This window comes from Opisthocomus hoazin, chromosome 4 (assembly GCF_030867145.1).
Source record: "Opisthocomus hoazin isolate bOpiHoa1 chromosome 4, bOpiHoa1.hap1, whole genome shotgun sequence".
NCBI lineage: Eukaryota > Metazoa > Chordata > Aves > Opisthocomiformes > Opisthocomidae > Opisthocomus > Opisthocomus hoazin.
This window is the reverse complement of record NC_134417.1, coordinates 94748184-94773982: the sequence shown is the minus strand read 5'-3', so window position 1 is coordinate 94773982 and position 25799 is coordinate 94748184. Positions and strand designations below refer to the sequence as shown.

The 25799-nt window shown below is 57.9% G+C and overlaps 1 protein-coding gene across 3 annotated transcripts; it reads left to right on the top strand.

Annotated features, from left to right (window-relative positions):
* Positions 1-1887: 1887 nt before the first annotated feature.
* On the top strand, positions 1888-25799 carry LOC142361211 (uncharacterized). 3 transcript variants are annotated; one of them, XM_075420006.1, is made up of 4 exons: positions 1888-2128; positions 2776-2883; positions 3141-5835; positions 21844-25799. In XM_075420006.1, exons 1-4 carry the CDS (start codon positions 1888-1890, stop codon positions 24950-24952), a joined length of 6153 nt encoding a protein of 2050 aa, XP_075276121.1. In that variant the 3' UTR covers positions 24953-25799. The 3 variants fall into 3 exon arrangements, with proteins under 3 accessions (XP_075276121.1, XP_075276120.1, XP_075276119.1); XM_075420005.1 differs by lacking the exons at positions 1888-2128; positions 2776-2883; positions 3141-5835 and adding exons at positions 20426-20574; positions 21222-21329 and having other exon boundaries at positions 21585-25799; XM_075420004.1 differs by lacking the exons at positions 1888-2128; positions 2776-2883; positions 3141-5835 and adding exons at positions 20448-20574; positions 21222-21329 and having other exon boundaries at positions 21588-25799.

Below are 25799 nucleotides of genomic sequence, written 5' to 3'. Positions count from 1 at the left end.
CATCTAGTTTAAAGCCCCATCAGTGAGCCCTGCTAGCTCCTGAGCTAGGATCCTTTTCCCCTTTTGCAACAGGCGTACCCCATCTGTTGCCAGCAGGCCTGGTGCCAGGTAAACTGACCCAGGATCAAAGAACCCCAAATTTTTCCTGTGACACCAGGCTTGGAGCCAGGTATTGATCTGTTGACTCCTCCTCTTCCTTCCTAATCTTCCCCTGCAACTGGAGGGACAGAGGAGAACACTACTTGTGCTCCTGCTCCCTTAACCTGTCACCCCAGAGCCCTGAAGTCCCTTTTGATTGATTGCCCCTGCGCTTTTGTCCCTAACCTTGTCACAGCCAACCTGAACAACGAAGAGTGGGTAACAGTCAGCGGGCCGCACCAGACCAGGGGGTTTCCTAGCGATATCTCTCACCCGGGCCCCAGGGAGGCAGAAGACTTCTGTGTGGGATGGGTCCAGTCGGCATATCGGGCCCTCTGTTCCTCTCAGAAGGGAGTCGCCTATGACAATTACCCTTCTTTTTTTCTTTGTTGAGGCAGTCATGATGCGTGGGGCTGCCCCTTAGAAAAGGTTCCCCCAGCAAGATCCCTCGCTCTGGAGCCCTTCACCACGTGGTCTTCCATGTCTCCACAGGGCTTGCTTTTCAAGGCTCAGGATGGTGTTCCAGATGTTGGCATGGGGCACGAGAGAGGTTTCCAGCTATCCGGTGATTGCTTCCACCACTGTGAGCACATGGTGCTTGCCCTGACGTGTTTGTGGGAGTGTGATAGCATCAACCTGCCAGGCCTGCCAAGATTTCTATTTCAGCCATCGTCCTCCATAGCATAGGGGCCTCACCCACTTGGCTTGCTTGATTGCAGTGTAGGTTTCACATTCATGGATCACCTGTGTAATAGCATCCATGGTCCAGTCCGGCTCTTGGTCACAAGCCCAGCTATAGGGCTGGAGAAGAGAAGGCTGAGGGGAAACCTTCTCTTCTTCTTGAGAGGTTGGTCTCTGCTCCCCAGGAACCAGCGACAGGACGAGAGGCAATGGCCTCAAGCTGCATCAGGGGAGGTTCAACTTGGCAATTGGGACAAGTGTCATTGCTGAAAGATTTCAAAACCCGTGTAGATGTGTAAGGGATGATATCTCTGGGCGGATCTCTCTCTCTCTCTCTCTCTGTATCTCTCTCTGTCTCCCAAAGGCAGGAGAAGTGGTGGTGATTCACTGGAAGCTGTAAGATCTGGGTACGATGTAGATGCGACAAGTCGGGCAGTGAAAAGCCCGCACAGCTCCGCAGCCGCCTTCCTCCAGCACGCAAGGTTGGGGGGGGAACCGCATCTCCTCCGGGGGCCCTGGGCAGCAGCCGCCCCCCAAACCAATCCGAGCCGAGCGGGGCCGGGCGGGGCCAGGCGGGCGGCAGGACTACACCTCCCGTGCTGCACCGGCAGCGGGCGGGCTCCCGGGCTGACGCGGCCACGCTGCTCCCGGGGCCGCCTTTTCCGTTTCCGCGGTCAGTGCTGGTGGCGGCAGGTTTGAAGGCCTTGGGGGCAAGGGAAGGCAGCTGCTGGCAGGTGAGTGAGCTTCTGGCCCGCTGTGCTCACGGCAATGCTGTGCTTGGCAGGGACCGTCTGTCCGTGCTGCGCCGGGGCGGCTGGTGACGGGAGAGGCCCCTCCTGCGGCCTCCGGAGCATCCCAGCTGCGTCTTGCCGATCGCTCTTTGTGTGTGCCTCCGTCTCCCCGCCGAGAGCCAGCGGCACGGGAGGGCTCCGGGCTGCTGCGGCAAGGTGGGGGTCAGGCGCAGCCCCGGTGACCCTGCTGTGTGGGCTGGCTGTGCACCCACCGCCCCTCTGCCCTGGCCCTTCCCTTGCACGGGGTGCTCCGAGCTCTCCCGGTGCTGCCCTTGGGATGCCGGAGCCCCCGGTGCTGCCGGGGCCCTGCCCGACAGCGGCAGGATTTGGGCAGAGGTGTTCAGCGAGTGTGTGGCAGAGTGTGCTGAGCCGGTGGTGCTTCTTGCTGCAGATGTCGGTGACGTTTGAGGACGTGGCCATCTACTTCTCCCCCGAGGAGTGGGCAGAGCTGGCGGGCTGGCAGCGGCGACTGTACCGGGAGGTGATGCTGGAGAACTACCAGGCGGTCGCCTCTCTGGGTGAGGACTCTCTCTGGCACCACTGGGCTGGGGTGGATGCGGAGTTCAGCTCTTTGACTGAGCTGGAGCCCTTGAAAGGGAAAATTCCGCTGCTGCTGTTACTGGCCAAGTCCTGACGTAGCTGTTGTGATGGCAGGTGTTACCCTGCAGAGAGTGGTCATTGGTATGGAGAATAGGATACGACAGAACAGAATAGAATAGAATAATATACAATGGACTGCTTCAGTTGGAAGGAACATACAAGGATCATCAAGTCCAACTCCCTGACCACTTCAGGGCTGGCCAAAAGTTAAGCGTGTCACTAAGGGCATGGTCCAAGCGCCTCTCAAACACTGTCAGGACTGGGGCATCAGCCAACTCTGTAGGAAGTCTGTTGCAGTGTTTGACCACCCTCTCGGTAAAGAAATGCTTCCTCGTGTCCAGCTGAAACCTCCCCTGGCACAGGTTTGAGCCATTCCCAGGCGTCCAGTCTGCAGGAGAGTGTCCGAGGTGACAAGGGCGAGGCGAGAGGAGGCTGTAGGCGCCGAGAAGTGGGGCAGGAGAGGGGAGCAGAGCAAGGGGAGATGGTGGGGCTGCGGGCAGGGGGGGAGCTGGTGCTGCTGTCCCAGCAGTGCAGGAGGGGTTGCTTCTGTCTTTGCTCTGGACAGGCTGGCCCACCCCCAAGCCAGAGATCATCTGCAAGATGGAGCAGGAAGAGATGCAGTGCATGCCAGACCCTCTCAGTGCGCAGCGAATGCACCAGACCCCTTTTGCAGGTGGGTACCGGGGGGGTGGCATGTGGTGGGGTGACAGTTTCTTGCAGCACTGTCCCCTTGGCACTAGATGCTCTGTGCCCATATGCTGGCAGGTGAGGTTCCTCTGCTGTCCCATGGTGCAGGGAGCTGCTGACCATCAGCTGTGTGCTTCAGGCAGGAAGGGTGGGGGGCTGGGTTGGTGCTTTTGCCAGTTCCCATGGTGAAGCATCCCACATCGTGTGCTGTCGCTGACAGTGACCCCGGCCTCTCTTCTGCAGCAGCTGGTGGCCCTGGAATGAGGAGGGAGGCTGAGGAAGTGCTTGAGGAGCTGTCGGCACCCAGTGCCCTGGTCCTGGGGATGCCCAAGCTGGGTGGGAGCCAGGAGGTCCTGTTGGGCTGCTCCCTGCTCCATCCCATCCCGGCACCTGGTCGCATGGAGAAGACGCCTGTCACGTGCCCCGAGTGCGACAAGAGCTTCACCCAGAAGAGTAGCCTGCTCAAACATCAGCTCATCCACACCGGGGAACGTCTCTTTGCCTGCGCCCACTGCCCCAAGGCCTTCAGATTCGAGAATGTCCTCAGTGCCCACCAGCGCATCCACACGGGTGAGAAGCCCTACAAGTGTGGTCAGTGTGGCAAGAGCTTCACCCAGAAGGGCTACCTGGTCAGCCACCAGCGCATCCACACTGGGGAGCGGCCCTTCACCTGCGCCCACTGCCCCAAGGCCTTCAGATCCAAGATTGTCGTAACTGCCCACCAGCGCATCCACACAGCTGAGAAGGCCTACAAGTGTGGTCAGTGTGGCAAGAGGTTCACCCGGAAGGTCAGCCTGGTCAGCCACCAGCGCATCCACTCCGGAGAGCGCCCATTTGCCTGCACCCACTGCCCCAAGGCTTTCAGATACAAGAATGTCCTCAATGCCCACAAGCGCATCCACACAGGTGAGAAGCCCTACAAGTGTGGTCAGTGTGGCAAGAGCTTCATGCAGAAGGGCAACTTGGTTATTCACCAGGGCATCCACACCAAGGGGCGCCCCTTTGCTTGCGCCGACTGCCCCAAGTCCTTCAGATCGAAGAGTGTCCTCAATGCCCACAAGCGCATCCACACGGGTGAGAAGCCCTACAAGTGTGGTCAGTGTGGCAAGAGCTTCATGCAGAAGGGCAACTTGGTAATTCACCAGGGTATCCACACCAAGGGGCGCCCCTTTGCTTGCGCCGACTGCCCCAAGTCCTTCAGATCCAAGAGTGTCCTCACTGCCCACCAACGCATCCACACGGGTGAGAAGCCCTACAAGTGTGGTCAGTGTGGCAAGAGCTTCAACCAGAAGAGCAGCCTGGTCAGCCACCAGCGCATCGACACCGGGGAACGTCTCTTTGCCTGCGCCCACTGCCCCAAGGCCTTCAGATTCGAGAATGTCCTCAGTGCCCACCAGCGCATCCACACGGGTGAGAAGCCCTACAAGTGTGGTCAGTGTGGCAAGAGCTTCACCCGGAAGGGCCACCTGGTCAGCCACCAGCGCATCCACACTGGGGAGCGGCCCTTCACCTGCGCCCACTGCCCCAAGGCCTTCAGATCCAAGATTGTCGTAACTGCCCACCAGCGCATCCACACAGCTGAGAAGGCCTACAAGTGTGGTCAGTGTGGCAAGAGGTTCACCCGGAAGGTCAGCCTGGTCAGCCACCAGCGCATCCACTCCGGAGAGCGCCCATTTGCCTGCACCCACTGCCCCAAGGCTTTCAGATACAAGAATGTCCTCAATGCCCACAAGCGCATCCACACAGGTGAGAAGCCCTACAAGTGTGGTCAGTGTGGCAAGAGCTTCATGCAGAAGGGCAACTTGGTAATTCACCAGGGCATCCACACCAAGGCGCGCCCCTTTGCTTGTGCCGACTGCCCCAAGTCCTTCAAATCCAAGAGTATCTTCAATGCCCACAAGCGCATCCACACGCGTGAGAAGCCCTACAAGTGTGGTCAGTGTGGCAAGAGCTTCATGCAGAAGGGCAACCTGGTCAGCCACCAGAGCATTCACACCGGGGAGCGCCCCTTTGCCTGCGCCCACTGCCCCAAAGCCTTCAGATCCAAGAGTGTCCTCACTGCCCACCAACGCATCCACACGGGTGAGAAGCCCTACAAGTGTGGTCAGTGTAGCAAGAGCTTCAAAAAGAAGAGCAGCCTGGTCAGCCACCAGCGCATCCACACTGGGGAGCGCCCCTTTGCCTGCGCCCACTGTCCCAAGGCCTTCAGATCCAAGAATGTCCTCACTACCCACCAACGCATCCACACGGGTGAGAAGCCCTACAAGTGTGGTCAGTGTGGCAAGAGCTTCAAAAAGAAGAGCAGCCTGGTCAGCCACCAGCGCATCCACACTGGGGAGCGCCCCTTTGCCTGCGCCCACTGTCCCAAGGCCTTCAGATCCAAGAATGTCCTCACTGCCCACCAGCGCATCCACACGGGTGAGAAGCCCTACAAGTGTGGTGAGTGTGGCAAGAGCTTCAACCAGAAGGGCAGCCTGGTCAGCCACCAGCGCATCCACACTGGGGAGTACCCCTTTCCCTGCGCCCACTGCCCCAAGGCTTTCAGAGCCAAGAATGACCTCACTGCCCACCAGCGCATCCACACGGGTGAGAAGCCCTACAAGTGTGGTGAGTGTGGCAAGAGCTTCAACCAGAAGGGCAGCCTAGTCAGCCACCAGCGCATCCACACTGGGGAGCGCCCCTTCACCTGCGCCCACTGCCCCAAGGCCTTCAGATTCAAGAATGACCTTAATGCCCACCGGCGCATCCACACGGGTGAGAAGCCCTACAAGTGTGGTCAGTGTGGCAAGAGCTTCAGCCAGAAGAGCTACCTGCTCACACATCAGCTCATCCACACCGGGGAGCGTCCCTTTGCGTGCACCCACTGCCCCAAGGCTTTCAGAGCCAAGAATAAACTCACTGCCCACCAGCGCATCCACACAGGTGAGAAGCCCTACAAGTGTGGTCAGTGTGGCAAGAGCTTCACGCAGAAGCGCAGCCTGGTCAGGCACCAGCGCATCCACTCCTGGTAGCATCCTTTTGCCTGTGCCCACTTCCCCAGGGCCTTCCACGATGAGACCCTGACCACCAACCAGCTCCTCCACACTGATGAGGAGCCTTGCAAGTGCAGTGAGTGCGGCAAGACCTGCAGTCAGAAGCAGCACCAGAAGAGCCACCAGCGGGTGCAGCAGCGGCCATTGGCAGTGCCGGAGGGCATCCCTTGGGAACAGGGGTGTCCATCCCTGGTGGGGGAGCAGGTGGAGCCCAAGGCCTTCGAGTGGAGTGGCTGCGACAAGCAGTTGCGGGATGATGGAATCATGCTGGGTCACCAATAGAGCCCCAGCACACCCAACCTGTGGGCACTTCTGTACCCAGGTGCCCCCCAAAACAGCCACTGATGGTCCCACGGGGCAGTGGGGGGCGGCTGCAGTGGTGTCTGCGTGGGAGTCACCCAGAGTAAGGACTTCAATCTCCACCAGAGCATCCAGCCATGGGGTGGGAGAGAGTGGCGGCCGTGTCCCCTTCACCACTGGGTCCAGCTCCAGCTTCTGCCTGAGAAGCCTCCTCACTGGCATGGGTTGGATCCTCCTTTACTGCTGCCTTGGGATGTCCTGCACAGCCACCATCACACTCGCCAGCTGGGGTAGGGTTGTCAGCAGTGCCCCTTCCCCTCTGCTGAGCCCTGCGGTGCCAGCAGCTTCTGCGGGAGAGGCGTGGGTGCAGGACTGGCTGCCAGGGCAGGGGAAATACAATAAATGAATCACAATGCAGTCAGAATGGTTTATGGGACAGAGGAGAAGACGCTGCTTTATTTTGGCTCCCAGATAGTAAATGAAAAGCTTCTTGCTGCTGACAACAAGCAGTGAGCTCCATGGCAGCACAGCGGGTGTTACGGCTCTCTGGCGGCAGCACCTGAGGGCAGACGTCACCTTGCTCGCGAGCAGATAACCCGTTCGCTGGCCCCTTCTTGTTGGAACACAGCAAGAGGCTGGGATCTGCCAGGGGGCTGCAGTGGGCAGCTGGGGCTGAAGCAGGGTCCCGAGGGAGCCGTGGGGATGTGGTTGAGGGCTCATCTCCGCGAGAGGAACCAACTGTGCTGGGGCCTCCCGACCTCGCTGGGAACTGCCTGCTCTTCCCATCAGCTTTTAAATTTATTTTTCAGTCAGACAGGAGCACAAATTCACTTGTGCCCAAAGTTTCCCTCTATTCGCGCAAACGGCTGGACGTGAAGTTGGAGGCCACGTCCCTCCAAGCCTGGGTCCTAGGTTTGGCTTCAGGCGTGCAAAGGCACCTTGGCTTTTCAGGGGTGCCCATGGCATGGGGGAAGTAGCTGCTGAGCTGTGGGGGGCTGTGGGTGCTGGGGTTGCAGGGTGTCGGACAGCGGTGCAGATCACCCAGTGCCGGCTGCGTGGGGGAGCAGTGGGTGCAGCGGGAAGGCCGGGGTGCTCCAGGACTGTCTGCATTGCCGGGAGTACTTCAGGGGACCCGGCAAATTGGGGCCAATCTCAACCCCCTACGCGGGCACGGCGGGTCCCCTCTGTTCCCCGTCCATGGCCTGGTAGCCCATCGACAGCTGTCCGGGCTGCTGCAGCACTGGGCTAATGCAGCCTGGAAAGGGGTTGGTGTGGTGGGGACCAGCTGGTGCCCCCCGCGTGCTTTTCACCGCACGACTTTCCACACCCTGCTCCCAGGGGCTTGGCAGAAGCCGGCAGCGCCGTGTCCCAACGCTCCCGCCCCGCTCCCTGCAGCCGCCCGCCGGAGCTGCCGCGGTCACCTCCGAGCCCACCTCGGCCCATTCCAAAGAGGCTGCCTCGGGGAGAGCCATTCCTTCCTTCTTCCCAGGGGAAAACCAGCTGGCGCATTTTTGTTTGCACTTGCTGAGCTTTGGCTTCAGCCCCGGGCGGCACCAAAGAACCACGCGGCCGCTCGCCCGCTGCTCCCGCGCTGGGCTGGGGAGGGCAATGGGAAGGAAGAGGCGAGACTCGGGGGTGGGGATGAAGACAGCTCGACGGAACAGCAAAGGGAGGGGAGCGGTAACAACAGTAATACTGATACAAGGAACACACAAAGCCAGGAACACACAACGCTGTTTTCTCCCCACCTGATGCCCAGCTCCCTCCAGAGCAGCCATTCCCCTCCCCTGCCAGCTCCCACCACGTCTCTGTGATGCCAATGATCTCATAGCCCCACAGACGTGCACGCATCTCTAGCTCCTCTTGTTTATTCCCCACGCTACGTGCATTTGCAGAAAGGCATTTGAGCTGATCCACCGATGAAGCTGCACCGTTTCTGCCGCACAGCTCCCTGCTCCGTACCCTCACTGACTCAGCAGAGTGAAGGTCCTCGCTAGCTCACAGTCTGTTAGCAGCTGAGTTGCCACCCCCAGGCTTTTCACTGGTGAGCCTGGTTTTATCCCCTTCCCCCTTCCCATCTAGTTTAAAGCCCCATCAGTGAGCTCTGCTAGCTCCTGAGCTAGGATCCTTTTCCCCTTTTGCGACAGGCGTACCCCATCTGTTGCCAGCAGGCCTGGTGCCAGGTAAACTGACCCAGGATCAAAGAACCCCAAATTTTTCCTGTGACACCAGGCTTGGAGCCAGGTATTGATCTGTTGACTCCTCCTCTTCCTTCCTAATCTTCCCCTGCAACTGGAGGGACAGAGGAGAACACTACTTGTGCTCCTGCTCCCTTAACCTGTCACCCCAGAGCTCTGAAGTCCCTTTTGATTGCTCCTGCGCTTTTGTCCCTAACCTCGTCACAGCCAACCTGAACAACGAAGAGTGCGTAACAGTCAGCGGGCCGCCCCAGACCAGGGGGTTTCCTAGCGATATCTCTCACCCGGGCCCCAGGGAGGCAGAAGACTTCTGTGTGGGATGGGTCCAGTCGGCATATCGGGCCCTCTGTTCCTCTCAGAAGGGAGTCGCCTATGACAATTACCCTTCTTTTTTTCTTTGTTGAGGCAGTCATGATGCGTGGGGCTGCCCCTTAGAAAAGGTTCCCCCAGCAAGATCCCTCGCTCTGGAGCCCTTCACCACGTGGTCTTCCATGTCTCCACAGGGCTTGCTTTTCAAGGCTCAGGATGGTGTTCCAGATGTTGGCATGGGGCACGGGAGAGGTTTCCAGCTATCCGGTGATTGCTTCCACCACTGTGAGCACATGGTGCTTGCCCTGACGTGTTTGTGGGAGTGTGATAGCATCAACCTGCCAGGCCTGCCAAGATTTCTATTTCAGCCATCGTCCTCCATAACATAGGGGCCTCACCCACTTGGCTTGCTTGATTGCAGCATAGGTTTCACATTCATGGATCACCTGTGTAATAGCATCCATGGTCCAGTCCAGCTCTTGGTCACAAGCCCAGCTATATGTTGCATCTCTTTCTTGATGGCCTGAGGTGCCACGGGCCCACCGAGCTATGACTAATTCACCCTTATGTTGCCAGCCCAGATCCACCTGAGCCACTTCAGTCTTAGCAGCCCGATCCACCTGCTCGTTGTTTTGATGTTCCTCAGTGGCCCGACTCTTGGTGACGTGGGCATCCATGTGACGCACTTCTACAGCCAGCTTCTCTAGCTGGGCAGCAATGTCTTGCCGCAATGGGGTAGCCCAGACGGGTTTTGTCAGTAATAATTGACTTAGTCCCACCTCCTCAGAGATCTCAAAAGTGTAAAAAATGGCACTTGAAAACCCTCTTTGGAGGAGGAGCCAAATGAACCTGATGGACGGGTCGACGGGCCTGAAACTCTCTTCCCCCCTAAAGAAGGGACACCTTTTTGGTAAGAGTCACGCCTCTGACTTTGTCGGACATATCCCCGGGTACACATTGTAACTAAAGCGCTAAACTATTAACCTGAGCTCAATTTTTTTGTAGACCGTGCATTTATCAACGGCAATCCCCAGTCTGAGATACCTGGCGCTGAATAAATTACCTATGGTTTCAACTTTGCGAAACTGTCTCCATGAAAGTCCTTGGAAGGGCTCTGACATGCAAACGTCGACTGTGATATATGGCCACACACCTAACCCCTTAGACATAAACCGTTGACCAAGTCTGGGACTGGGGGTGGATTCACCCGCACCAAAGATCGTCTCTCTGAGAAAGGTTTAGAAAGCAAGAGGGACCGTGACTCAATGGGAGGGCTTTCCCCCTCCTTTCCCACTTTTCAGACACCTTGAAACTCTTTAACGCTTTAACGCGACAGTAAAATTGGCGTATTCGGCAGGATCGCCATGGATAAACTGCTACAAAAATGTAAGTGTGCACCATCACAAGCGGGAATCGAATGGGCCCTGAAAGTCTGAGAAGATGAAGTGGTGGAATCACAGAATCACAGAATCACAGAATAGTAGGGGTTGGAAGGGACCTCTGTGGGTCATCTAGTCCAACCCTCCTGCTGAAGCAGGGTCACCTACAGCAAGCTGCACAGGACCTTGTCCAGGAGGGTCTTGAATATCTCCAGAGAAGGAGACTCCACAACCTCCCTTGGCAGCCTGTTCCAGTGCTCCGTCACCCTCAGAGGGAAGAAGTTCTTTCTCATGTTCAGACGGAACTTCCTGTGCCTCAGTTTGTGCCCATTGCCCCTTGTCCTGTCACTGGGCACCACTGAAAAGAGCTTGGCCCCATCCTCCTGACACCCACCCTTCAGATATTTGTAGGCATTTATAAGGTCCCCTCGCAGCCTTCTCTTCTTCAGGCTGAACAAGCCCAGTTCCCTCAACCTCTCCTCGTAGGGGAGATGTTCCAGTCCCCTCATCATCCTCGTAGCCCTCCGCTGGACTCTCTCCAGTAGCTCTTCATCTTTCTTGAACTGAGGAGCCCAGAACTGGACACAGTACTCTAGATGAGGCCTCACTAGGGCAGTGTAGAGGGGAAGGAGAACCTCCCTCGTCCTGCTGGCCACACTCTTCTTGATGCACCCCAGGATCCCATTGGCTTTCTTGGCAGCCAGGGCACACTACTGCTGGCTCATGGTTAACCTGTCGACCAGCAGGACGCCCAGGTCCCTCTCCGCAGAGCTGCACTCCAGCAGGTCCGTCCCAAGCCTGTACTGGTGCATGAGGTTGTTCCTCCCCAGGTGCAGGACCCTGCATTTGACCTTGTTGAACCTCATCAGGTTCCTCTCTGCCCAGCTTTCCAGCCTATCCAGGTCACGCTGAATGGCAGCACAGCCTTCCGGTGTGTCTACCACACCTCCCAGTTTGGTGTCGTCAACAAACTTGCTGAGGGTACATTCTAACTCTTCATCCAGGTCGTTGATGAAGAAGTTAAACAAGACTGGGCCCAGTACTGACCCCTGGGGGCCACCACTTGTTACCAGCCTCCAACTAGACTCAGCGCCGCTGATGACAACCCTCTGAGTTCTGCCATTCAGCCAGTTCTCTATCCACTTCACCGACCACTCATCCAGCCCACACTTCCTCAGCTTCCCTAGGAGGATATCATGGGAGACTGTGTCGAAAGCCTTGCTGAAGTCCACGTAGATAACATCCACGGCTCTCCCTTCGTCTACCCAGCCAGTCATGTCATCGTAGAAAGCTATTAGATTGGTCAGGCATGATTTCCCCTTGGTGAATCCATGCTGACTACTCCTGATAACCTTCTTTTCTTCCACTTGCTTGATGATGGCCTCCAGGATAAGCTGCTCCATCACCTTTCCCGGGATGGAGGTGAGGCTGACCGGCCTGTAGTTCCCTGGGTCCTCCTTCTTGCCCTTTTTGAAGATTGGAGTGACATTGGCCTTTCTCCAGTCCTCGGGCACCTCTCCTGTCCTCCAGGACCTCTCAAAGATGATGGAGAGTGGCTCAGCAATGACATCCGCCAGCTCTCTCAGCACTCGTGGGTGCATTCCATCGGGGCCCATGGATTTGTGGACATCCAGATCGCTTAAGCGATCCCTCACACAGTCCTCCTCGACCAAGGGAAAGTCATCCTCTTTGTAGGCTTCTTCTCTTAGCTCCGGGGCCTGGGATTCCTGAGGGCCAGTCTTAGCACTGAAGACTGAAGCAAAGAAGGCATTCATTAACTCTGCCTTCTCCGCATCCTCCGTCACCAGGACACCCACCTCATTCAGCAGCGGCCCCACATTGTCCCTAGCCTTTCTTTTGCTGCTGATGTAGTTGAAGAAGCCCTTCTTGTTGTTTTTGACATCCCTTGCCAGCTTCAATTCCAGGTGGGCCTTGGCCTTCCTCGTCGCATCCCTGCATGCTTTCACCACATTTCTGTACTCTTCCCAAGTGGCCTGCCCCTCTTTCCACATTCCATGGACCTTTCTCTTCTGCCTGATCTCCGCTAGAAGCTCCTTGTTTAACCATGCAGGTCTCCTGCCTCCTTTGCTAGATTTCTTTCTCAGGGGGATGCATTGCTCCTGTGCATGGAAGAAGTGTCGTTTAAAGAGCGACCAGCACTCATGGACCCCCCTGCCTTCGAGAGCCCTGGCCCATGGGATTCCTCCCAGTAGCTCCTTGAAGAGGGCAAAGTCAGCCCTCCTGAGGTCCAGGTTTTTGATCCTGCTTATTGCCCTGCTTCCTCCACGCAGGATCCTGAACTCAACCATTTCATGGTCACTGCAGCCGAGTCTACCTCCGACCTTCACATCCTTCACCAGTCCCTCCTTGTTTGTTAACACAAGGTCCAGCAGCGCGCCTTTCCTTGTTGGTTCCTCCACCACTTGCATCAGAAAGTTATCATCGATGCTCTGTAGGAACCTCCTGGATTGCGCCTGCCTAGCTGTATGGTCTTCCCAGCTGATGTCAGGGCGGTTGAAGTCCCCCATGAGAACCAGGGCCTGTGACTGTGAGGCTGCTTGCAGCTGCCTGTAGAAGGCCTCATCAACCTCCTCCTCCTGGTCAGGTGGCATGTAGTACACAGCCACCATAATGTCACCCTTATGAGCCTGTCCCTTAATTCTAACCCACAAGCTTTCAACTTGTTCCTCATTTGCCCCCAGGCCAAGCTCAATGCATTCTACTTGCTCCCTCAGATATAGAGCAACTCCCCCACCTCTCCTTGTTGGTCTGTCTTTCCTAAAGAGTCTGTAGCCATCTATGACAGCATGCCAGTCATGCAAGTTGTCCCACCACATTTCTGTGATGGCGACCAAGTCGTAGCTGTGCTGCTGTATAATGGCTTCCAGCTCCTCCTGTTTATTGCCCATGCTACATGCATTGGTGTAAACACACTTGAGCTGGGCTGTCAATCTCACCCCTGGCCTTGGCACGCCAAGCCTATGCTCATCCCTAGTGAGCTGAGCGATGTCCCCTTCCCCCTTCGAACCTAGTTTAAAGCCCTCTCAATGAGCCCCGCCAGCTCGTGGCCAAGAATTCTTTTCCCCCTTTGAGATAGCTGAGTTCCACCTGTCGCCAGCAGGCCCGGTGCTGTGTACACCTCCCCATGATCAAAGAAGCCAAAATTTGACTGATGGCACCAGTCCCTGAGCCACCTGTTAACCAGGTGAGTTTTCCTGCCCCTTTCAGTGCTGTTCCCTGCCACTGATGGGATGGAGGAAAACACCACCTGTGCCCCTGATCCCTCAACCAGTTGCCCCAGTGCCCTGAAGTCCCTTTTGATGGCCTTGGGACTTCTTTCTGCGATCTCGTCCCCGCCAACCTGCATTACCAAGAGGGGGTAGTAATCAGTAGGCCGCACCAGACCAGGGAGTTTCTTCACAACATCCCTAACCCGGGCCCCAGGGAGGCAGCAGACTTCCCTGTGGGATGGGTCCAGTCGGCAGATCGGGCCCTCTGTTCCCCTCAGAAGGGAATCACCTATGACAATGACCCTCCTTTTTTTCTTAGTTGAGGCAGTTGTAATACGTGGGGCTGTCTGACTCATTCTAGGCAACCCCCTGGATGGAGCCTCACCTTCACCCACATCCTCTGTGGCCAGTCCCTCACATTCCAGAGCCCCATATCTGTTGCTTAAGGGCAAGTGGGCAGGTGAGGGAGGCCGGGGGGAGATTCGCTTGCCATCCCAAGGAGGGACCCGTTTCCATTCCCCCCCATCTCTTAGGCCCCCTCTTTCTGCTCGGTGGCAAGAGGGTAGGGGGTTCTCTGCTTTCTGTGGAGCCGCCTCCTGCTGCCTCTGCCTCAGGGAGGGCAGGGTGCCGCCCCACCAGTCGATCTCCCTCTCACACTCTCGGATGCTCCTCAGCCTCTCCACTTCCTCCTTCAGCTCTGCCACCAGGCTGAGCAGGTCATTCACCTGCTCGCACTGAACACAGCCGTTGTCTCTGCTGTCCTCCGGTTAAAGATGTTAAACAAGACCAGACCCAAAAATGAGCCCTGGGGAACACCACTGGTGACAGGCCGCCAGCTGGCTTTAACTCCATTCACCACCACTCTCTGCGCTTGGCCATCCAGCCAGTTCTTTATCCAGCAGAGAGTGCACCCGTCCAGACCATGGGCAGCTGGTTTCTCCAGGAGGATGCTGTGGGGAACAGTGTCAGAGGCCTTACTAAAGTCCAGGTAGACAACATCCATAGCTTTTTCTTTGTCCACTGGGCAGGTCACCTGGTCACAGAAGGAGACCAAGTTGATTACTACCCCCTCTTGGTAATGCAGGTTGGCGGGGACGAGATCGCAGAAAGAAGTCCCAAGGCCATCAAAAGGGACTTCAGGGCACTGGGGCGACTGGTTGAGGGATCAGGGGCACAGGTGGTGTTTTCCTCCATCCCATCAGTGGCAGGGAACAGCACTGAAAGGGGCAGGAAAACTCACCTGGTTAACAGGTGGCTCAGGGACTGGTGCCATCAGTCAAATTTTGGCTTCTTTGATCATGGGGAGGTCATCATCAAGCAAGTGGAAGAAAAGAAGGTTATCAGGAGTAGTCAGCATGGATTCACCAAGGGGAAATCATGCCTGACCAATCTGATAGCTTTCTACAATGACATGACTGGCTGGGTAGACGAAGGGAGAGCCGTGGATGTTGTCTACCTGGACTTCAGCAAGGCTTTCGACACAGTCTCCCATGATATCCTCCTAGGGAAGCTGAGGAAGTGTGGGCTGGATGAGTGGTCGGTGAAGTGGATAGAGAACTGGCTGAATGGCAGAACTCAGAGGGTTGTCATCAGCGGTGCTGAGTCTAGTTGGAGGCTGGTAACAAGTGGTGGCCCCCAGGGGTCAGTACTGGGCCCAGTCTTGTTTAACTTCTTCATCAACGACCTGGATGAAGAGTTAGAATGTACCCTCAGCAAGTTTGTTCATGACACCAAACTGGGAGGTGTGGTAGATACACCAGAAGGCTGTGCTGCCATTCAGCGTGACCTGGATAGGCTGGAAAGCTGGGCAGAGAGGAACCTGATGAGGTTCAACAAAGGCAAATGCAGGGTCCTGCACCTGGGGAGGAACAACCTCATGCACCAGTACAGGCTTGGGACGGACCTGCTGGAGTGCAGCTCTGCGGAGAGGGACCTGGGCGTCCTGGTGGACGACAGGTTAACCATGAGCCAGCAGTGTGCCCTGGCTGCCAAGAAAGCCAATGGGATCCTGGGGTGCATCAAGAAGAGTGTGGCCAGCAGGACGAGGGAGGTTCTCCTTCCCCTCTACACTGCCCTAGTGAGGCCTCATCTAGAGTACTGTGTCCAGTTCTGGGCTCCCCAGTTGAAGAAAGATGAAGAGCTACTGGAGAGAGTCCAGCGGAGGGCTACGAGGATGATGAGGGGACTGGAACATTTCCCCTACGAGGAGAGGTTGAGGGAACTGGGCTTGTTCAGCCTGAAGAAGAGAAGGCTGCGAGGGGACCTTATAAATGCCTACAAATATCTGAAGGGTGGGTGTCAGGAGGATGGGGCGAAGCTCTTTTCAGTGGTGCCCAGTGACAGGACAAGGGGCAATGGGCACAAACTGAGGCACAGGAAGTTCCGTCTGAACATGAGGAAGAACTTCTTCCCTCTGAGGGTGACGGAGCACTGGCCCAGGCTGCCCAGGGAGGTTGTGGAGTCTCCTTCTCTGGAGATATTCAAGACCCACCTGGACGGGGTCCTGTGCAGCTTGCTGTAGGTGACCCTGCTTCAGCAGGAGGGTTGGACTAGATGACCCACAGAGGTCCCTTCCAACCCCTACTATTCTGTGATTCTGTGATTCTGTGATCAGTGATCTGGATGAGGGGACTGAGTGCACCCTCGGTCAGTCTGCAGGTGACACCATGCTGGGCGGGAGCGTCGATCTGCTCGAGGGCAGGAAGGCTCTGCAGAGGGGTCTGGACAGGCTGGATCCATGGGTTGACGCCAGCTGTTCGAGGGTCAACAAGGCCAAGGGCCACGTCTTGCCCTTGGGTCACACCAACCCCAGAAGCGCTGCAGGCTTGGGGAGGAGTGGCTGGAGAGCTGCCCGGAAGAAATGGCCCTGGGGTTGCTGGGCGACAGCCGGCTGACCAGGAGCCAGCAGTGTGCCCAGGTGGCCAAGAAGGCCACCGCCATCCTGGCTTGGATCAGCAATGGGGTGGCCAGCAGGAGCAGGGCAGGGATGGTGCCCCTGGACTGGGCACTGCTGAGGCCGCCCCTCCAGTCCTGTGTGCACTGCTGGGCCCCTGACTCCGAGAAGGACCTGGAGGGGCTGGAGCGTGTCCAGAGAAGGGCAGCGAGGCTGGGGAGGGGGCTGGAGAACAAGTCTGCTGAGGAGCGGCTGAGGGAGCTGGGGCTGTTCCGGCTGGAGAAGAGGAGGCTGAGGGGAGACCTCCTCTTCTTCTTGAGGGGTTGGTCTCTGCTCCCCAGGAACCAGCGACAGGACAAGAGGCAACGGCCTCAAGCTGCGTCAGGGGAGGTTCAGCTTGGCGATTGGGACAAATGTCATTGCTGAGAGAGTTCAAAAACCGTCTAGATGTGTAAGGGATGATATCTCTGGGTGGATCTCTCTCTCTCTCTCTCTCTCTCTCTGTATCTCTCTATCTCTCTATCTCTCAAAGGCAGTAGAAGTGGTGGTGATTCACTGGAAGCTGTAAGATCTGGGTACAATGTAGATGCGAAAAGTCGGGCAGTGAAAAGCACGCACGGCTCCGCAGCCGCCTTCCTCCAGCACGCAAGGTTGGGGGGGGGGGGGAAACGCATCCCCGCGAGGGGGCCCTGGGCAGCAGCTGCCCCCGAAGTGATCCGAGCCGAGCGGGGCCGGGCGGGGCCAGGCGGGCGGCAGGACTACACCTCCCGTGCTGCACCGTCCTGTCAAGTCTCTACTCTCCATTACACTTTTGCCCTGGCCATACGGGAGTGGTAAAGGGTGAGCGAGTCCTGCTGATCACATCTTGACACTCCAGTTGACGAATCAGCTTCTGGATGGGCATCAGGGAGTGATATTGCCACTGGTGCACTGTTGTGATAGGGGTCGGCACCTGTTGTTCTTCAGCCCTCAGCATCCCCACAACAGAAGGATCCTCAAGAGACCAGACAAGGTGGACAGCTGTTCATCGTCCTCCGTCTTCAAGGCAGCTATACCAAAAGCCCACCAGTGCCCTGTAGGGTCCTTGAAATCCCCTCTCCTAAGGCAGTCTGTGCCAAGGATGCACAGAGACTTGGGGCCAGTCACTCCATGGTGCTTTTGCCACTCATTCCCACTTAGGCTCACTTCAGCCTCCAACACAGTCAGCTGTTGGGATCCCCCTGTCACTCCAGAAATACCGATGGGTTCTGACCTTTCGTAATCTGATGGCATTAGGGTACACTACAAGCTTATACTCCTGTGGAGCTGACATGCCAGGCCATCAAATCCATACAGACCAGTAAACCCGGTTGTTCTTCTCCTCCACCTGGCTGGAGGCAGGGCCCCTCTAGTCCTGGCCATAGCAGTTGTTGTGGAGGAATGAGTTCATGTGGCACGCGTGGGTCACCCCACCCTTGGTACTCACATCTTGTAAAAACCAGTCAGCAGCTCCTTGCCTAGGGTCAGCAGAAAACTCCACCCTTCTACTTTGTCTGGGGAGCTGCCCACTGTAAACTGGAGTAGCAACGTTCCTGGGAGAGCCCCCATTTCTGATTGTTTCTCCTTGCATCTCGCATACCTGTGCTTTAGTTCTGAGGCATGTTTTCCATCCTGCCTCCTCATGTCCTCTCTCTGGTCACGCAGGTAAAACCACAGGCTGCCTCATGGTGTGTACCATCTGTCTTGAGCCAGGAAATGTTTTCTGGTAGTAGCTGAGACACTGATCTGTACAGGTGGGGAGTAGGACCTATGCGAGTTTTCAAACAGTTTTTTGAACAGGTTTTTGCACTGCTCGGACAGCCTTTCCACAGCAGAAACCAGACGTGTGGGAAAGAAGAGAGATTGTCTTTGTATTGCTGGAGGTGGCCAGCCTCTTCATTCACTGTTGGTGCCTCTTCTGCTTTCCAGCCCGTTGCTGTCCATGAATGGGCGTATGACGATGGTGCACTCTGTACGAACTTCCACCACATGCATCATGCGCATTGGACTTCATCAGCGTCTGTGGGTGACTACGGGTTGTCCAGGCCATGATAAATGAGCCCCTGCACAGCCAGCCCCTCAGTGTGGGTCGGTGGACTTGCCGGACTTGTCAATGCCAGAAGGGGACTTGCTTGGACTCGTGTGTCAAATACCAAAGAGTTAACAAAAGGGAGTGGTTCAACTTGAGCAAGGAGCTCAGCTTTTCTTTTGAGACAGAAGTAAAGGGTGATGGTCCAACACTCAAATCCACTGTGTGACACCTGGGCTGAGGCAAAGGCCTTACAGCCAGATGCTGCTTCAGTTAAAGAACAAATGCCGCCCTTTTAGCTCTGTCAGCCTGACCTCGGGGCCGGGGAAGATTATAGAGCGATTTATCCTGAGTGCACTCACCAGGCATGTGAAGGACAACCAGGGGATCAGGCCCAGCCAGCATGGGTTCATGACTACATACAAGAAAGACATGGAGGGTGTGAGGGGAGACCTTCTCGCTCTCTACAACTACCTGACAGGAGGGTGTAATGAGGGGGGATTGGTCTCTTCTCCCAAGTAACCAGCAACAGGACGAGAGGCAATGGGCTTAAGCTGCGTCAGGGAAGGTTCAGATTGGCTATTGGTAAAAATTTCTTTGCTGAGTGGTCAGGCCTTGGCCCAGGCTGCCCACGGAAGTGGGGGAGTCCCCATCGCTGGAGGAGTTCAAAATCGTATAGATGTATAAGGGATTATATCTCTGGGTCTGTCTCTGTCTCTCAAAGGCAGGAGAAGTGGTGGTGATTCACTGGCAACTGTAAGATCTGGGCATGACGTAGATGGTACAGAATAAGGGCTGGATACTGTCCTGGGTTCGGCTGGCACAGGGTTAATTCTCACAGGCATGTGGGAGGGGACACAGCCAGGAGGGCTGACCCAAAGCACCCAAACAAATCGGGCATTCGGTACCATGTGACGTCATGCCCAGGACTGAGTTCGCGGAGCTGGCGGGGGAGGGGAATGGCTGCTCCGGAGGGAGCTGGGCATCGGGTGGGGAGAAAACAGCGTTGTGTGTTGCTGGCTTTGTGTGTTCCTTGTATCAGTATTACTGTTGTTACCGCTCCCTCCCTTTGCTGTTCGGTAGAGCTGTCTCCATCCCCAACCCCGAGTCCCGCCTCTTCCTTCCCATTGCCCTCCCCAGCCCAGCGCGGGAGCAGCGGGCAAGCGGCCGCGTGGTTCTTTGCTGCCACACGGGGCTGAAGCCAAAGCTCAGCAAGTGCAAGCAAAAACGCGCCAGCTGGTTTTCCCCTGGGAAGAAGGAAGGAATGGCTCCCCCCGAGGCAGCCTCTTTGGAATGGGCCGAGGTGACGGCGGCAACTCCGGCGGCCGGATGCGGGGAGGGAGGCGGGAGCGGTGGGGACGCGGCGCCGCCGGCTTCTGCCGAGCCCCTGGGAGCGGGGTGCGGACAGTCGGGCGGTGAAAAGCCCGCACGGCTCCGCAGCCGCCTTCCTCCAGCCCGCAAGGTTGTGGGGGGAAGAGCATCTCCTCTGGGGGCCCTGGGCAGCAGCAACCCCCCAAACCGATCCGAGCCGAGCGGGACCGGGCGGGGCCGGGCGGGCGGCAGGACTACACCTCCCGTGCTGCACCGGCGGCGGGCGGGCTTCCGGGCTGACGCGGCCACGCTGCTCCCGGGGCCGCCTTTTCCGTTTCCGCGGTCGGTGCTGGTGGCGGCAGGTTTGAAGGCCTTGGGGGGAAGGGAAGGCAGCTGCTGGCAGGTGAGTGAGCTTCTGGCCCGCTGTGCTCACGGCAGTGCTGTGCTTGGCAGGGACCGTCTGTCCGTGCTGCGCCGGGGCGGCTGGTGACGGGAGAGGCCCCTCCTGCGGCCTCCGGAGCATCGCAGCTGCGTCTTGCCGATCGCTCTTTGTGTGTGCCTCCGTCTCCCCGCCGAGAGCCAGCGGCACGGGAGGGCTCCGGGCTGCTGCGGCAAGGTGGGGGTCAGGCGCAGCCCCGGTGACCCTGCTGTGTGGGCTGGCTGTGCACCCACCGCCCCTCTGCCCTGGCCCTTCCCTTGCACGGGATGCTGCGAGCTCTCCCAGTGCTGCCCTTGGGATGCTGGAGCCCCCGGTGCTGCCGGGGCCCTGCCCGACAGCGGCAGGATTTGGGCAGAGGTGTTCAGCGAGTTTGTGGCAGAGTGTGCTGAGCCAGTGGTGCTTCTTGCTGCAGATGTCGGTGACGTTTGAGGACGTGGCCATCTACTTCTCCCCCGAGGAGTGGGCAGAGCTGGCGGGCTGGCAGCGGCGACTGTACCGGGAGGTGATGTTGGAGAACTACCAGGCGGTCGCCTCGCTGGGTGAGGACTCTCTCTGGCACCACCAGGCTGGGGTGGAGCCGGAGCTCAGCTCTTTGACTGAGCTGGAGCCCTTGAAAGGGAAAATCCCGCTGCTGCTGTTACTGGCCAAGTCCTGACGTAGCTGTTGTGATGGCAGGTGTTACCCTGCAGAGAGTGGTCATTGGTATGGAGAATAGGATACGACAGAACAGAATAGAATAGAATAATATACAGTGGACTGCTTCAGTTGGAAGGAACATACAAGGATCATCTAGTCCAACTCCCTGACCACTTCAGGGCTGGCCAAAAGTTAAAGCCTGTCACTAAGGGCATGGTCCAAGCGCCTCTCAAACACTGTCAGGACTGGGGCATCAGCCAACTCTGCAGGAAGCCTGTTGCAGTGTTTGACCACCCTCTTGTTAAGGAAATGCTTCCTCGTGTCCAGCTGAAACCTCCCCTGGCACAGGTTTGAGCCATTCCCAGGCGTCCAGTCTTCAGGAGAGTGGCCGAGTTGACAAGGGAGAGGCGAGAGGAGGGTGTAGGAGCCGGGAAGTGGGGCAGGAGAGAGGAGCAGAGCAAGGGGAGATGGTGGGGCTGCGGGCAGGGGAGAGCTGGTGCTGCTGTCCCAGCAGTGCAGGAGAGGTTGCTTCTGTCTTTGCTCTGGACAGGCTGGCCCACCCCCAAGCCAGAGATCATCTGCAAGATGGAGCGGGAAGAGATGCAGTGCATGCCAGACCCTCTCAGTGCGCAGCGAATGCACCAGACCCCTTTTGCAGGTGGGCACCGGGGGGGGTATGTGGTGGGGTGAGGGTTTCTTGCAGCACTGTCCCCTTGGCACTAGATGCTCCATGTCCCGGTGCTGCCAGGTGAGGTTCCTCTGCTGTCCCATGGTGCAGGGAGGTGCTGCCCATCAGCTGAGTGCTTCAGGCAGGAAGGGTGGGGGTCTGGCTTGGTGCTTGTGCCAGTTCCCATGGTGAAGCGTCCAACGTCGTGTCCTGTCAATGACAGTGACCCCGGCCTCTCTTCTGCAGCAGCTGGTGGCCCTGGAGTGAGGAGGGAGGCTGAGGAAGTCCTTGAGGAGCTGTCAGCACCCAGTGCCCTGGTCCTGGGGATGCCCAAGCCGGGTGGGAGCCAGGAGGTCCTGTTGGGCTGCTCCCTGCTCCATCCCATCCCGGCCCCTGGTCGGATGGAGAAGACCCCTGCCACGTGCCCCGGGTGCGGCAAGAGCTTCAAGAGCCAGACTACGCTGAGCAAGCACAAGCGGAGGCACGCAATTGGGCGGCCCTTCAGCTGCACCGACTGCGGCAAGCGGTTCACCTCCAGGCATGACCTGGCCAGGCACCAGCGTGTGCACACTGGTGAGAAGCACTTCGCCTGCAGCCACTGCCCCAAGGCCTTCAGGGACAGGAAGAACCGCAGCATGCACCAGCACATCCACACAGGTGAGAAGCCCTACAGGTGTGGTCAGTGTGACAAGAAGTTCACCTGGAAGCGCAACCTGCCCAGACATCAGCTCATCCACACCGGGGAGCGCCTGTTTGCCTGCACCCACTGCCCCAAGGCCTTCAGAACCAAGAATAACCTCAATGCCCACCAGCACATCCGCACGGGTGAGAAGCCCTACAAGTGTGGTCAGTGTTGCAAGAGCTTGACCCGGAAGGGCCACCTGGTCAGCCACCAGTGCATCCACACTGGGGAGCGTCACTTCACCTGCGCCCACTGCCCTAAGGCTTTCAGATCCAAGAGTGTCCTCACTGCGCACCAACGCATCCACACGGGTGAGAAGCCCTACAAGTGTGGTCAGTGTGCCAAGAGCTTCAGCCAGAAGAGCACCCTGCTCAGACATCAGCTCATCCACACCGGGGAGTGTCCCTTTGCCTGCGCCCACTGCCCCAAGGCCTTCAGATCTAAGAATGACCTCACTGCCCACCAGCGCATCCGCATAGGTGAGAAGCCCTACAAGTGTGGTCAGTGTGGCAAGAGGTTCACCCGGAAGGTCAGCCTGGTCAGCCACCAGAGCATCCACACTGGGGAGCGCCCCTTTGCTTGCGCCGACTGCCCCAAGGCCTTCAGATCCAAGAGTGTCCTCACTGCCCACCAGCGCATCCACACGGGTGAGAAGCCCTACAAGTGTGGTCAGTGTGGCAAGAGCTTCATGCAGAAGGGCAACTTGGTAATTCACCAGGGGATCCACACCAAGGGGCGCCCCTTTGCTTGCGCCCACTGCCCCAAGGCCTTGAGATCCAATACTGTCCTCACTGACCACCAGCGCATCCACACGGGTGACAAGCCCTACAGGTGTGGTCAGTGTGGCAAGAGGTTCACCCAGAAGGGCAGCCTGGTCAGCCACCAGTACATCCACACCTCGAAGTACCCCTTTGCCTGTGCCCACTGCCCCAAGGCCTTCAGATCCAATACTGTCCTCAGTGCCCACCAGCGCATCCACACAGGTGAGAAGCCCTACAAGTGTGGTCAGTGTGGCAAGAGCTTCATGCAGAAGAGCAACCTTGTGAGCCACCAGAGCATGCACACTGGGGAGCAACCCTTTACCTGCGCCCACTGCCCCAAGGCCTTCAGATTCAAGAATGTCCTCAGGGCCCACCAGCGCATCCACACGGGTGAGAAGCCCTACAAGTGTGCTCACTGTGGTAAGAGCTTCATTCAGAAGGGCAACCTGGTCAGCCACCAGAGCATCCACACCGGGGAGCGCCCCTTTGCTTGCGCCGACTGCCCCAAGGCCTTCAGATCCAAGAGTGTCCTCACTGCGCACCAGCGCATCCACACGGGTGAGAAGCCCTACAAGTGTGGTCAGTGTGGCAAGAGCTTCAACCAGAAGGGCAGCCTGGTCATCCACCAGTACATCCACACTGGGGAGCGCCCCTTTGCCTGTGCCCACTGCCCCAAGGCATTCAGATCCAAGAATGTCCTCACTGCCCACCAGCGCATCCACACGGGTGAGAAGCCCTACAAGTGTGGTCAGTGTGGCAAGAGCTTCAGCCAGAAGGCCAGCCTGGTCAGCCACCAGCGCATCCACACCGGGGAGTATCCCTTTGCCTGCGCCCACTGCCCCAAGGCCTTCAGATCCAATACTGTCCTCAGTGCCCACCAGCGCATCCACATGGGTGAGAAACCCTACAAGTGTGGTCAGTGTGGCAAGAGCTTCATCCAGAAGCGCAGCCTGGTCAGCCACCAGAGCATCCACACTGGGGAGTACCCCTTTGCCTGCGCCGACTGCCCCAAGACCTTGAGATCCAAGAGTGTCCTCACTGCCCACCAGCGCATCCACACGGGTGAGAAGCCCTACAAGTGTGGTCAGTGTGGCAAGACCTTCATGCAGAAGGGCAACCTGGTCAGCCACCAGAGCATCCACACTGGGGAGCAACCCTTCACCTGCGCCCACTGCCCCAAGGCCTTCAGATCCAAGAGTGTCCTCACTGCCCACCAGCGCATCCACACGGGTGAGAAGCCCTACAAGTGTGGTCAGTGTGGCAAGAGCTTCACACAGAAGGGAAGCCTGGTCAACCACCAGTACATCCACACCGGGGAGCGCCCCTTTGCCTGCGCTCACTGCCCCAAGACCTTCAGATTCAAGAATGTCCTCACTGCCCACCAGCGCATCCACACAGGTGAGAAGCCCTACAAGTGTGGTCAGTGTGGCAAGAGCTTCATGCAGAAGCGCAACCTGGTCAGCCATCAGCACATCCACACTGGGGAGTACCCCTTTACCTGTGCCCACTGCCCCAAGGCCTTCAGATCCAATACTGTCCTCAGGGCCCACCAGCGCATCCACATGGGTGAGAAGCCCTACAAGTGTGGTCAGTGTGGCAAGAGCTTCATGCAGAAGCGCAACCTGGTGAGCCACCAGAGCATCCACACCGGGGAGTACCCCTTTGCCTGCGCCCACTGCCCCAAGGCCTTCAGATCCAAGAGTGTCCTCAGTGCCCACCAGCGCATCCACACGAGAGACAAGCCCTACAAGTGTGGTCAGTGTGGCAAGAGCTTCATTCAGAAGGGCAGCCTGGTCAGCCACGAGCGCATCCACACCGGGGAGCGCCCCTTTGCCTGCGCCCACTGCCCCAAGGCCTTCAGATCCAAGAGTGTCCTCACTGCCCACCAGCGCATCCACACAGGTGAGAAGCCCTACAAGTGTGGTCAGTGTGGCAAGAGCTTCACCCAGAAGGGCAGCCTGGTCAACCACCAGAGCATCCACACTGGGGAGCGCCCCTTTGCCTGCGCGCACTGCCCCAAGACCTTCAGATCCAAGAATGTCCTCACTGCCCATCAGAGCATCCACACAGGTGAGAAGCCCTACAAGTGTGGTCAGTGTGGCAATAGTTACACCCAGAAGGGCGGCCTGCTCAGACATCAGCTCATCCACACTAAGCAACCCTTTGCCTGAACCCACTGCCTCAAGGCCTTCCAGGATGATGAGACCCTCACCTCCACACCGATGAGGAGCCTTGGAAGTGCAGTGAGTGTGGCAAGACCTGCAGTCAGAAGCAGCACCAGAAGAGCCACCAGCGGGTGCAGCAGGGGCCATTGGTGGTGCCGGAGGGCATCCCTTGGGATCAGGGGTGTCCATCCCTGGTGGGGGGGCAGGTGGAGCCCAAGGCTTTGAAGGCTGCGAGAAGCAGTTGCGGGATGAGGGGATCGTGCTGGGTCACCAGTAGAGCCCCAGCACACCCAGCCTGTTGCCTCCTCACTGGCGTGGGTTGGATCCTCCTTTACTGCTGCCTTGGGATGTCCTGCACAGCCACCATCACACTCGCCAGCTGGAGTAGGGTTGTCACCAGTGCCCCTTCCCCTCTGCTGAGCCCCGCCGTGCCGGCAGCTTCTGCGGGAGAGGCGTGGGTGCAGGACTGGCTGCCAGGGCAGGGGAAATACAATAAATGAATCACAATGCAGTCAGAATGGTTTATGGGACAGAGGGGAAGACGCTGCTGTATTTTGGCTCCCAGATAGTAAATGAAAAGCTTCTTGCTGCTGACAACAAGCAGTGAGCTCCATGGCAGCACAGCGGGTGTTACTGCTCTCTGGCGGCAGCACCTCAGGGCTGACGTCCCCTTGCTCGCGAGTGGAGAACCCCGTCGCTGGCCCCTTCTTGTTGGAACACAGCGAGAGGCTGGGATCTGCCTGGGGGCTGCAGTGTGCAGCTGGGGCTGAAGCAGGGTCCCGAGGGAGCCATGGGGATGTGGTTGAGGGCTCATCTCTGCGAGAGGAACCAACCGTGCTGAGGCCTCCTGACC